General features: G+C 38.6%; 1 protein-coding gene across 3 annotated transcripts in view; it reads right to left on the minus strand.

The window, feature by feature from the left end:
• The window catches only part of nup58 (nucleoporin 58), a 30,744-nt gene extending 18,139 nt beyond the window's left edge, over positions 1-12,605 (minus strand). For 2 of the 3 annotated variants that reach the window (XM_041814674.1, XM_041814673.1), the window contains exons 1-11: positions 12,204-12,602; positions 10,273-10,442; positions 10,131-10,163; positions 9,758-10,036; positions 9,463-9,631; positions 8,095-8,160; positions 7,715-7,889; positions 7,045-7,124; positions 6,722-6,840; positions 4,469-4,551; positions 3,555-3,756 (exon numbers count right to left, since the gene is read on the minus strand). In XM_041814674.1, coding sequence (XP_041670608.1) covers positions 3,555-3,756; positions 4,469-4,551; positions 6,722-6,840; positions 7,045-7,124; positions 7,715-7,889; positions 8,095-8,160; positions 9,463-9,631; positions 9,758-10,036; positions 10,131-10,163; positions 10,273-10,442; positions 12,204-12,289 — 1,462 coding nt within the window. In that variant the 5' untranslated portion in view covers positions 12,290-12,602. Of the gene's footprint in view, positions 1-3,554; positions 3,757-4,468; positions 4,552-6,721; positions 6,841-7,044; positions 7,125-7,714; positions 7,890-8,094; positions 8,161-9,462; positions 9,632-9,757; positions 10,037-10,130; positions 10,164-10,272; positions 10,443-12,203 lie in introns of all 3 variants that reach the window. The other variant, XM_041814672.1, reaches the window with a different exon arrangement.
• Between the last annotated feature and the right edge of the window lie 1,335 nt (positions 12,606-13,940).

The following is a 13,940-nucleotide window of genomic DNA, read 5'->3' on the forward strand; positions in this document are numbered from 1 at the left end:
ACTTGACTGAATATAGTAATGGCATTTCTAAATACAAGATGGTGTAAAATTCAAATTATTGATAGTTGTTTTAAACTTGGCCTTCTTCTATTAAGACCCTGAACAAGAGAAGCTGCATGCTTCAAAAACAAAGGCAGCAAATTTCATATACACTCACTGATTTTGTCATTAAGTATACCTGTTTAACTGCTCATTAACAAAATTACCTTATCAGCCAGTGAAGACAGTGAAGATGATAAACTCAAGTACATTCAAAGTCACTCAAATCACCATTCTTCCCCATACTGATGCTTGGTTTGAAATTCAGCAAATGTGCTTGACCATGTCTACATGCCTAAATGCATTGGTTGCTGCCATGTCATTGGCTGATTATACATCTGTGTTAATAAGCAGTTGAACGGGTATAATAAAGTAGTCGGTGGGTGTAAATTCAGTATGTAATAGTGTTTATGAGACTTGTGTTTATCCTGTCTGGATATCTGATTATTTGGAGCTTCTCAACATGGGAGAAACAGAGAGAGTGGGTGTTACATTACAATAAATTTACATCTTAAACACCTACTCATTTTCCTGGCATAATCAAAAAAAAAAAAAAAAAAAAAAAAAATACAACAATTGCCATCAACAGATAATCAAAATTCTGCCTCATCATCAAGAGAGTGCATGTTCACTGAATTCATCTAAATCACACATTAAATGGTTAATACTGGAAACACAAAGATTAAAAAAAATCCTTCATTAAGTTGGCTCATTTCAGGCATTCATTGAATACTACTAATAATAAAGTCCTTACAACAATGAGATTTTTAGGCTCCAATTTTACTCAGGATTCAGTTCACATTGTGTCCTAAAAGCAGGGGAGCGTCAAACATCACTTTGCATCATGCAGCATCAGAAACTCTTCGTCCACACCGCATCCCTCATATTTTCATTATTTTACCCTGTGATTTTCCTTTTTCCCCTTAAACAGTTCAACATTTAATGCTTTTATTTTGAAGGCGCAGTGCAGTGAAGGAAATGCAGTGCTTTGTGGCAACAAGAATTTTGGCAGTGACCTGAATGGCTTTACCTCAGTGTTAACCCAAGACAGAGTGTAACATTTTCAACATGAATATGGACTTTATCAATGCACCACTAGCTCCACTTTGTAAAGCAAGCTGATAAGCTTGGCTGAGGGGGAAAACTGAAAGTAGTACACACCAAAAGCCCCATCACCCAAAATTTTCTCAAGGTCTGTCTGTGCAGCAGACAGGGATGCACACTGCCAACCTGCTAGCTGGCTAACCTTTAAATTTGGATCCAGAATTATGAGTGAATTAAACTGTTACCATTCATCAGTTCAGGGCCACATTTCTGCTCAAATGTTCATTAGTGCAGCCACCTGAAACTAGTAGCCACTGTAGTCTGTAGTTGTAGAAAAACTGTAGTTCTTCCCAACGAGTCCGGCCTTTCTGCCACAGTTCTCTTTGATAAAAAAAACTGATAAAAACAATCACTAACTCCTAGAGCATCAGTAGCCTCACATAGCAATAGAGTGGTTTAAAACTATGGTGATCACAAAAAAGGAGATAATGCTTTTGAGAAGCTGCGTCAGGTTATGCCTGTGTATAACCAAAGCATTTAAAGTTGACATCAGCACAGGAATGTGGACATTTACTTGCAAAAGGATCGAAGGCCTGTTGTGCTAGTGCTGCTAACATTAGATACATTCTACAAACCAACTTGGAATTAAGGCTGTGTATTTCCCCCAGCCTCACAAATACAATACATATCCAGATAAAGAAGCCATGATATGATATGATTCTGTTGTCTCTCCTCTTGTTTTTTAATATTTGTAATTTATTCTGATTTCACTTTACTATGACTCCACTTTAATTCATTGAGTGACTGTTTGCTTTACAATTGCATAAAACAGACGTACCATATTTCATGTAATGAACAGCTTTCTCAGGTCTTTGTTATCAGCGCTGCCTTTTGGCTCAAGTCTTTCCTCATAAAACAAAGTTTTGCCTAGGATTTCCTGATCCCACTGAAAGGCTGAGTCAAATTTTGACTTAACAGCATCATTCAATGCTGGTTGGGACAAAGCAAACTAACCCAGTGTTGCTGCAAACAGCTGATTAGCCTGGTGTCATGTGTCGATGACGCTGGGTATTGCTGCAGTGTTTTACCTTGTTCACTACACAGTTTGCATGACTCATGTCAGACTCATGCCTTTCTGGTGTTTGAAGTAACTGGAAATAATTCAATATCTTTACTTTTAGTCTTGCTGGCAGTAGGTAGACACTATTATCTGTTACCAGTGTGTGTACCACCTTTAACTTGTTTTGGTGTGATGTGTGAGCAGGCACCGCATTATGTCATTTAGCATCTGATGCCATCTATTGGCTTTCGTGTAAACAGCACCACTGGGGATTTGTATTTAAAACTGCCATCACAGCATTTACAGCCATGATTGTGTATTCTGTATCGAAATACGTAATGGTAAGGAGCATGCAAAACTATATTACTAAACTGTTTTTTTTTTTGAGTACAGGCCTACTTGACTTCATTACAGTGTCATTTTACCTCTGCAGTGTGAAGTTGGTTTGCAGCTTGTATTTAACTAACTTAAGCGTAATCAATTAAAAGAACATTTATCAGACTGGAAATTATACAGATAGGAACATTAACTAATATCAACATTATGTCAAAACAGGAAGTAAATATCAGCAAATTAGTCGTGGACAGATAAATGTTTTTGCAATCTCATGATCCACCTGTTTTAGGCCCCCTCAAGAAATGGGTCTAATGGGCAACCACTGATCAGAGTTAAACGTTGGCATGGACAGAATGCTGTTCACACAGGCCCTGTGGAAACTGGGAGTCCCCCTTTTTTCATCCATGTCAATGCAATTGATAGAAGGGAAACAGGGTGACAGGGTAAATACATTCACTCTGCATCCCTTGCAGCTGTTAGGACACTAAAACAGGAAAAAATAATGCCAGGTTTGACGCCAATGTCATTTGCATCACATGCTGTTAGGACACACTGTGAGTCAAACTGAGAGCTGGAATTTTCTCCAGTGACTTCATACCTGTTCCAACATCCCACCTGGGATGGCACAGAGGGAAAACTGGTTGATTAAGTTGCTATAAACTTGATATCCAAGTTATTGTATGACATTCCTCTGTGTAAAGGCCTGATACCAACACTGCATGATTCTGGTGTTCATTGGAGCTACTTATTGAGTGCTCTCATTGTATTTCTGTAAGGCGAACTTGATAAATTGAGGGTCAGAGTAAAAATAGTAAGGCAGCACAAAGGTTTTGTCTTTTTTCTTCCCCTCACTTTAGATGAAATACAGACACAGAAGTTTGGCACCCACTAATTCTCTCTCTCTCCATTTCTGACCCTTTACCCGACACAAATGCCTCATAGAAATAATTAAATAAAAACGCATACGCACACATCTTGTCCTTTCCAAAAAGTATTATTACATTTGTCTCTCCTCTCCCACCTTTATTTCAAGGTGAGATGTGGAGAACTTTCTAGAACTTGTAGGCAGTCAGACCTGGAGTTGGCTGCTGTTGCTGGGTCAACGTTGCTGCCATGGCAACCGCTGCAGCGTTGGGCACACTGGAGAACGGGGCGGGCCCAGTAGTGACTCTCGGCGCACTCTGCCACTTCCTGTTCGAAGCTCGTTTGGACTCAAAGACGTCTGTGGAGTCTTCCAGGAAGGCGCGGCGGTATGAAAGGTACTGGTGCTTTAAGATCTGTGACATCAGACAAACACAAGTAGAAAAGAAAAAAAAACTGAAAATCAGATGACTATGCATGTAAAAACAATAACATGTGGTACAAAATTTGGTTTAACCCCAGAGTCACTTTGTCAGAAAATAACACTTTAATTCAACCAGCACCTTAGCCCTGCTTGATGGCACATATCATGAAGTGTCTCTTACTGCTTTACTGTATTTCAAATACTGTAAGAAAGCTCACTGCGGTAAAATACCTCACCTCATATGCATATTTGCACTGATTAATCTGCTTACAATACTCAAATGCTGCAAGTAATAAATCTAATCACTGTAACTGTGCTGTGAGAAGGCTCTGTAGTGAAACGCCTTGCCTCATATGCATATTGCACTAATCAACTATCTTAAATGATCTCCCTCATGCAAATCTGCCTAAATTCTTGCATTTTTTTAATACTATGATCAGGTCTAGTCAGCATCCTTGCACACTTTGTACATCTTGCAACCACACTATCAATGCTCACAGACTTGAATATTGTAGGATTAACACCTACAAGAGCTTGTACATATTTAAATCTTAAATTTTTTACTTTTTCTTAGATTGTATTTATTTTTAAAATTTAAAGTTTAATTTCTATACACTGAGAGCAAAGTTAACTGGAGTCACACTCCTTGTTGTGTAAGCAAAATTGGCCAATAAAGCTGATTCTGAAAACTATAGAGGACTCACCTTTACATTCTCATGGACAGACTGAAGCTGGGCTGCCTGTGCGACAAATGTCTGATACAACTTCTGCATGGCCAAAGTGAGATCTGGAATAAAAAAGTAATATCAAATATGGATGCCTGGGAAAAACTAAGGAGAAAAAATGTAATAAAATAATAAAACAGGGTATATACAGAAAATCTAACATCACAGCTACATGTTTTGTGCTTATAGTAAGAAAAAATAGCACAACAAAGAAAACGTTGGTAATACGTCCTATTGTAATATGTAAATTGGGCGTTCTTGAAGAATACTGAGATTAAACAATGAGAAAAAAATTGATCACCTAAGATTGCTGAAAAGAAGTTCTCATTTTTTTTAATGTTAGCTCCCTAAAAGAAGTTATGCGACAATCTAGAAGTACATATTTACAAGTTCTGCACCGCAGTCAAAGCTCAAAAGTAGAACATAAAACAGTAGAAGCATGCATTTTGGTTTCAGAAACAAAAACAAGGTACAGTTGCCCATTTCAGGATACTTGTACTCATTAATTCAGATTTTTTTCCCCGACTTTAAAGCCTACAACCTCTTTAGATTAACATGAAAATAAAAACAACTAAATTTAAGATCTGATAGTCTCACATTTAAGTTTTTTTAAAAGCCTTAATTTTGGCTAAATTGATTAACTTTTAATACATTTTAAGACAGCAGATACCCTGTTAAATGTTACATTTTCTAAATTTTCTGGTGTGTAGTTTACTTTGAACCAACTGTAGCAGCCCTCGGAGGTCAGAACTAGGGGTGGGAATCACAGTATACCTCACGATATGATACGATACGCAATACATGGTCCACGATACCGATATTATCACGGTACAGCAATACTGCGATAATCGATATATTGCAAGAAAACTGTGTAACGATATATCACAAAATACGTCTTCACTAGAGAATACAAAATACTAGTAAAATGGCCAAGTGAGGGATTTCTCAATTTATTCACTGCAATTTAGTGTCAATTTCATGGAATTTGACATGGACTGAGCTGAAGACTGGACATAAAGTGCATAAAGTCTGAAGATGAGGATTTTCCCCATTTGCTGCACTGAATTAAAATGCTGTCAGGATTTGTTTTTTAAGAAAAGGGGAATAGATCAATATAGAGTGAATGTACTCAAATCTGTTATATTTCACGTTAAATCAGTTTTTATGTCATCACGTAACAACCAGGTGTTTGTGGAGGGAGACTGTGGGACACGAGGTGATCGTTACGTCCAGCTTTAAGGACTGATGGACTGTCTTTTGCGGAGGGCATGACGTGACAGGCCCGTGTTTTTTTAATCGTATTACGGAGGCCTTTATTTTTAATGACAATAAGATGTCGCAGGTCCTTACAAATAAAACAAAGTATTGACTGTGATTATGGTTGCACGAGTAGAGACCAGCGGTAGCTTCAACAGGCTTGTTTGTTGACGTTAGCTGTAATGCTATGATGCCACTTGCAGATTCGTCATGTTGTCTGCGTATTTCACTCTGGCGTGGCATATCTTCCAAACGACTTGAATCCTGTCTAAGTTTGTACTGTCTTTAATGTTTTGGAAGCCAAAATAAGTCCACATATCAGCTATGAATGCAGCAGAGGTCGCTCTGCTGGGTAGGCACAAGCAACCGGCTCGCTCAGACCAGAAGTCTAGCGTGGTGTCATTGTCTAAAGAGAGAAGAGGGACGAGTCAACTGCCTGCTGCCAGCTGGCGTTGCCTTCTGCCAACTAGCGGTCAGGGGTGAAATTACACAACAAACTACCAGACCAAGAAAGTAAATTATCAATTAATAAAACATCAATACTGCATTTCAAAATATCGATAGTCTTGCGCCAGGAAATATTGCGATATTTCAGTGTATCAATATTTTGTCCCACCCCTAGTCAGAACAGAAACAAAAAAAGAAAAAAATTGCTGCTACTTGATCATACTTTTAAAGGTGCTCTCTGAGGCACAGCACACATGTTTATTGTAGTTTGTTCAGCAGCAGCATTATACATTACATTCTACGTTATACAATCAAATAATTAAAGAGTTCGGCTACTACTAATCCAGCCACACAGGGTCACTTCTCCATAGAATGCACTGCAGTTGTTTGACTTGTTTATGACAGCACGGCTTGTATAGCTGCATCCCTGTTAAATATACAGTGGTTTTTGCTAATCTAAAGCCTTTGATTTAGAGACAGCGTACTTTCTTTGCGGCTGTGTGATAAGCCAGATGAATGTTGTTTTACCCTGTGGAGTGATGTGGGATCCACTGCTCTGCGTTGTGAGATGGTTCTCAAGTTCCTCTATCTGCTGCCGGTACTGCTGCAGCTGCACTTCAAACTGCTCTATAAGGCTACGGAAATAACTAGACACAGAGAAACACATGTTGTTCATCTAGAAGTAATACAACATGACGTAAGAAAACATAGCAATAGTTTGACTGTCTAAAATTATTTGTGCAACAGACACATTACTTAGACACATCAACATAAAACTAAGGCAACATATGACTAGTAGATCCATGAAAAAATTTGATAGCAGTACAGTGCATTAATCTGGATTAACTCACTCTGATGGGGCTGTATTTTCATGTTGAAGTCCAGGAGGAGTCTTTTGTGTACGCAGGGCTATGTCAGCATTTTTCAGCTCCTTAAGAAGAAAGGTCAGAGAAAAATAAAAGATATTTGTAGCATTAACATAAGATCTGATTGTCATCTTTTTTTTTTCCTTACATTTTGGTCCACAGTGAGTTCCAGATTCAATTATCAGGTAATCAAGTTTCTTGTACTCCAAGTCTGACTCTAAAGAGCTAGAGGGTTTATGACTACTTTTGGAAAATATACTGATACATATCTTGACAAAAATATTGGAACTTACTTTAAATTGAATGATTTTCTTATACAACTTAAACTGTCATTTAAAAAATATTATATACTCGTTAAAAGAGTTTTTTAGCTTTTAAGCATTTATTTGAGAAGAGGGTGGTTAGTGTAGGAAACCAGGGAGAGAGGGAGGAATGACATGCAGAAGAGAGTAGTCAGACGTGCTACCAGGGCTGCCTGCTTACAATCTACAATACATGGGTCATGACCTATCAGCTGACCACTGTCACCCCAGTATGTGCTTTTTCAAGAGTGGATCTATCCTAAGTATTTTCTTGACTATATTTTAGGATTTATAGTGTTCAAGTCCATTCATTATCCCTTCAGTCAGCTACACAGAAGTGTTTCTTTAAATACCTGTGCCGTCTCCAGCTTCAGTTTGTCGATGGCCAGAGCCTGGCGCTGCAGGCCACTGGCACTAACAGAGAGAAGCTGTTTAAGGCTCTTGATGTCATCCTGGACTTTAGAAATGGCCTTAGAAGACATGCGGCTGATGTCCTCCTGAACCTGTTTCTGATCTTTCACAAATTTTCTACAAAAGAAGAAGATGGGCTGTAGAAAATTATTCAAGATAAAAATACATGATCTGTTCTCTAGAATCAAGTATTTGCATCATTTTGTAAAATGTTTTATGTGTTTTAAATAGCATTTACCAGGTATTTGGTACTTGATCGTGTGTGGTACAATGCACACATAGATAACACTAAAATAAAGAATACATAAACAAAAACACTTACTGAAAATTCTCCACATCCTGACAGATGAGCTGGGGCAGGTTCTCGTCTTTTAAAGCTTTACTGTCCCTGCAGAAGAAAATAATCTTTCATCATTTTGACTAACATAACAATGTTTGTTGATCAGATTTATTCAAGCGATTGTAGAACATGCACACTAGTAAACAAGCTCTGGCCCATGTGTGGTTGGTATAAAAATTGCAGTGAAACTTATGCATAATGATGGTGGCTGCAGGGACACAGAGTGAATACAAACTGCAGCAGAAATGTAGCATCAGTCTATTTTTGTTTTTTTTATGACCCTTCTTACAGCATTCAACAAACAATATGTGTAGTCTAAGGGTGTAAATCACCCATTTTATCATGATGTTGATATTTTTGACGATACAATATTAAAATCTACTACATTATGATTTCGATATGATTCAATATTGAGCACAACATGCACAAAATTACAGAAAAACAGATAGTTTTGGCAATTTAATTACTGAATGGTTTATGTATTCAATAAAAGAAACAATCTCTTTTAACAAAAAGGAAAAAGACCTGTTTCACCACAGAAAAAAAAAAAGTATATTGTCCTATTACTTAATAATGATAGCCCCTGATCACCTTTAAATTATGAACATAATATGGAGTTTTGCGTTAAAACATGTTGATTTAAAACAAATTTTAATTTCATCAAATCTAACTGCCCTTTAATTCACAAGCACCTCAGTTTTATTAGGGATGCACTGATAGCACATCTTTTCAGACTAAGTATGGGTATAGATGTTCTTTATCCCTCAACATGGTTTTCACTCTTCTCTACTGTTGTCATCCTCATTTAGGTCAAAATATGAACAAACTGCAGACATGGCTCCAGCTTTGACTACATCCATAATTAGAGGCAAACACCATGCTTTAAAATGATACCAAGTACAGTATCTGCTATGTTTTATGAGTGCTCGTACTGTACTTAGGCTTGGTATAGACACAAATGCCTGATGCTGGTATTGGTATCTGTGCATCTCCAGTTTCTATGTCAAAAAAATCAACTTTCTTTGTATTCCTTCCAGCTTTTCAGTGAACCACCACTGGAAACATTTGATATTCTGGCTCACTTTTATGCATTGTCATTCATGAAGTGGCTGTTAATGGTTGAATGTGGGCGTGTAGAGGGAAGAAAATGAGGCTGATCGCCATGTGCACCTTTCCTGGTAGATCATGAGTTTTAAAGAGAAGATAGAGGTGAGTATGATTTTTTTTTTAAATCTGGATTATTGTTGGTGTAAGTACACCTTTAGTCTAGGTTCTAGTGACTTTAAATGAGTTTTCAGGATGGTTGCACTGGCTTGTCCATTTCATAAACAAACTGTCAGCAGGACTTACTGAGCACTGGCTCCAGATGATGCATCACTCTTGCTCTCAGAAGACGTGCTGAAGTCTACTCCACCTAGGCCAATACTGGGTGCAGGAGCAGCTGATACAGCTGTGGAGGTAGATAACAGGGATCCCAATGTTAGGCCGCCTCCAGCTCCAAGAGTGGTCTGACCCAAACCTGTAAGACCAGGTACAAAAGCATGTTATAACCCTCTGAAGAGCTGCAAAGATTGAAACTGAACACGAAAAAAAGCATACAAGTTCAGGACATATTGGTAACATGCTTGGTTTTTTTGCACCTCACCTGTAGAACCAGTGTTGGAGAAGAGACCCCCACCCAGTGATGGGCCAGTGGAGGCTGCTGCTGTTGTGGTTGTTGTGCCACCAAGGCCAAGGGTGAAACCTGCTGCTGCAGGCTGCTGAGGAGCTGTAGATGTCAAGACAGAGCCGAAACTTAAACCTGCCCCTGCGGGTGCTGACGTGGAAGTGGCAGCAGTGGTGAGGGAGAAGGGTGTCGCTGAGGCCGTGGGCTTGTTGAAGGCCAAGCTAAAGCCGGTGGATGCAGCTGTAGTGGCTGGGGCACCTAAGATAGTGTAAATGAAAAAGTCAATGTTGAACCCATTTTCAATTTCTCCTCAAGACTGTAGATTGAATAAACACTAGTAACATGGACTCACCCAATGTAAGGCCTGTTGTAGGTGCAGCAGCACCTTAAAGAGAACAACATCAAAGAACAAATAAGAACAGAGTTGGCAAACGTGCATTAGAGAGGCTTCTTTCTATTTGTCGGAGCATATATACTGTACAGATAATTCTTACTCGAGGCAGGTGTGTTGAAAGAGAATCCTCCAGTAGGTTTCTGGCCAAAGAGACTTCCACCTAAACCAAGCGAGGGGGTGGTGTTGGTGGTGGCAGCAGCAGCAGGGGTTGCAGCTGCAGTACCAAGGGCAGCCCCAAAAGAGAAACCTCCTGTACTGGCTGCAGGTGCGCTGAGGAGGAAAAAGGTAGGAATTTCAGACACTTAATAGCCGTTATCAAACAATTCATTAAGGCAAGAAGAAATTCAAAAAGTAAAGAATAATCTTTCAATGTGAAAGCCATGAAATCTAGCCTGCTTTTATCTGCTAAAAGTTTGAGAACTAATAAAGGAAGAGAGATGAGTAACAGAAGAACTGCAGATGTTGTATTTTTGAAAGATTTACCCACAATGGAGAAATATCATGGATTTTAGTGCCGATCTTTATGATAGATGTTTGTTACAATGAGTTTTATCCACAAATGAAAGGGGTCAAATTTCTCCCAAAATAACTGCATAGCTGCCAAGTCTCTCTGACTGTTTTTGCGTCTTTACGCATCAGCTTTCATACTGCATAACAAGGACACACACAAATGCAACACTCATGCACACATCTGCACTGAAACACCTGCCAACATGTTGGTTGTGCAGAGATCATGCTTCCATCTGCTGTGGGCAAAAGTCTGAGAATACTGTAGGATAAATACAGAACCTCAATGTTCCCTCTTGCCTTATTAAAGCTCCTCCCTGACCACATAGAATCAGCACATCAGTGTTGTTTGTGTGTGCGTGCTTCATTTGTGTGTGTCTCTGTGTCCTGGATCTGAACTACAGGTGTGCGTCATGTTAAAATATTATTTGGTTAATTTTCCCTTAGTGTTATATGCTTATGGGGGACAAATAAATCTTAAAATCTCTGCATATACAGTACAATACAATACAAGAACTTTATTTATCCCCGAGGGGAAATTCAATCATATGGGAGTCTCATCTGTTTACTTTAGAATTATACAGTCTAATTGCTGATGGTATGAAAGATTTTATACAATGTTAAGAAAAAGTTTTCACAACGTCTGAAATCTATTTGCAGGGAAAATAATACATTTGCTAATTACTGATAGTTTCTGGATATAAACGACGGCAGGAACACTGAAACTTTGAAAATGGTTTAGCAGGGCACTGAGAAACAGAGACAAATGGACAAGTGGCTGCAACTGATAATTAGTAGCCTAAAATTTCGGGAGATTTCAGCTGACCAAAGTAAAAATGTTCTTATAATTTGATTTACTCCAGTGATAATAGACTACCTAGAAAGTCAAGTAAAAATCAGAATCAGCCAAATACATTACAGGATATGTGCTATCTATGTCTGACAAATGCGAAATTTTAATCCTGAGTCCCTATCAGCGAAGTATGACACGTGTCGCTGTGGTGTGCTGTTTCATATGTTTCAGATAAGTGTTTTATTAAGAGAAGAGATTACATTAGTCATGTTGATAAAGGAAAGAGCCTGTGTTTCATCTCATACCAGACGTTCCCAATTTGGTATATAACACAGTTTCCCAACAACAGAGTTATGGCTGGTAGAAACGCTGAGTGGCCAGTAACCATTAGTCGCAATGGCTGGTTTGCAAAAAGTTAATGTCAAGCCCTGCTGATTGATATCGGTTAGAGTAAGTTTGGAAATATCGCATAGCAACAAAAAAATACATATAATAGTTATAACGACCGTGCATATCCGACTTTCTGTAACAGGACCAAAACAAAACTTTAGACTTTAAATATTCAAACACTTCCTATAATGTCTGCATGACATAAGGCAACAAACTCCACAACCAAAAGTACTCATGTGATCGTAATGTATTAAGGTGCCGTTAATTTGATATGCTAACGTCAGGTTTACACTAGCTATGCTAACGTTAGCCTCGTAGGCTACTTGAGTTTTTGTAGTTACCTGGTTACGGCTCCAAATGTAAATCCCCCTCCAGTGTTAGGGTTGGTGGAACCAAGAGTTCCTGATCCAAAGTTGAACCCCGACATGTTAGTTTATCAGGGCAAACTTTTAATGAAACTAAATTTTGGGCCTCAGCTACTGCTACAGATGCTAAGCGAGCACATCATCACGGCTAACACGCTAACGTTAGCTTCGAATGACGCCCGCGTGAGGGCCAAATCCGCGGTCTTATCTCCTCTCATGCATACATGAACAACAAATTAACATTAAATTAACAACAATATTGGGTCCTCACAGAAAACACCTAGATCCCCCTAGCTGCGAAAGAATTCTGTTTTAATTGTCTTCAGGTGCCAGATACAACGCGGTGGATTCTCGCATGGCATAACTTTTCCTATTCCCCGCCTGGTCTTCCCAAATACCATTGCATTTCGGGTAATATTGATTTAACTACCTTTCCCGTCATCCCTCATACTGTTTTTGTGTCACATGACGCCTCAGACATGCGCACGGTGCCAACTTTGGTTCCTACGTAGGTTTCCAAACAAACGTCACTCACTGGTAAAACGAAGGACGTTGATTCCGCCCAGACTTTCAAAACAAACTTCTTATAAAAGTGGTAGCTACATGTGTTAAAGTTTTAATGCACTAATGTCTGAATTTAATCTCTTCCAGCTCTTTGTTCAGCGTTTAATTTTGCGTACTATTATCATTCTTTACACCTTAATTTGCTTTCCTTTATCTTTTGAATGCATCTATTATTCTCCCCTTTTTTCTTCACATTGATCTAACTTGTATCCATTGTGTGCTACATTTCATAAATTGATTGCCATTCACGACCAGCACTACATTAGAGTTCTTTTGATATAGTGTGCAAATGAAATTTGTTTTTGAGAGGTGGATTTTGTTCTGAACAAAGTGACCTATTGCTGTATAGCTAGAGAGATTTTGTCGTTGTTCTTCTATTGTTCAATGAAGTTTATTTCAAAAACATAAACAAAAACAAAAATCATGTGTAGAGAATGACTAAATATCACTTAGGGACTCTTCTATTTGGTCAACTGCCAGCTACCAACTTTGTCATGAAACCTTGGCTGCAGTTTCCATCACAAACAGATTTTGTATTATTTGCTTTTATTGCTTTATACTTGCCACCTTTTATCACAGCGGTTCTAAACACATCCCGCCTCAGGAACCAACACCAACTCAATGAGAAATCGTGACCCAGAATTTTACACATTTTTTAACTTTTAAAATTATTTCATGGAAACTGTTGTAGTTTGGGCCTTAAGGATAGGATTAAAACATGGTTAAATGTTCATTATTACAATAATACGGAAGCCCTGGGATGACATACATGCATGTATACATGTAAATCTGGGCTGTACATGTTGAGAAATTAACATATTGTCATAGACTTTCATCCTTTCATCCATGCTTTCCTGCATATTTCTAGCTATCTATCCCAGCAGCATGTTGTAGCTTTTCCTTGGGTTTCCAGGGTGTTTCTAGTCCAGGTAGGATATACAGTCTCTCCAGGGAGTTTTGGGTCTGCCCTGGGGGTTCCTCCAACAAAGTGAAGAAGCCTAAAAAGTAACACATTATTATGTGACCTTAAAAGAAAAAAATTAAGAACAGATGAATAGCAAAGTCACTGATATCTATCCCTCCTGATAAATATCAAGACAGATAAAGGATGGTGCTGTAACTCCTCGTGAGAATTCCAGTATATTAGGG

Source organism: Cheilinus undulatus, linkage group 19, assembly GCF_018320785.1.
Source record: "Cheilinus undulatus linkage group 19, ASM1832078v1, whole genome shotgun sequence".
Classification (NCBI taxonomy): domain Eukaryota; kingdom Metazoa; phylum Chordata; class Actinopteri; order Labriformes; family Labridae; genus Cheilinus; species Cheilinus undulatus.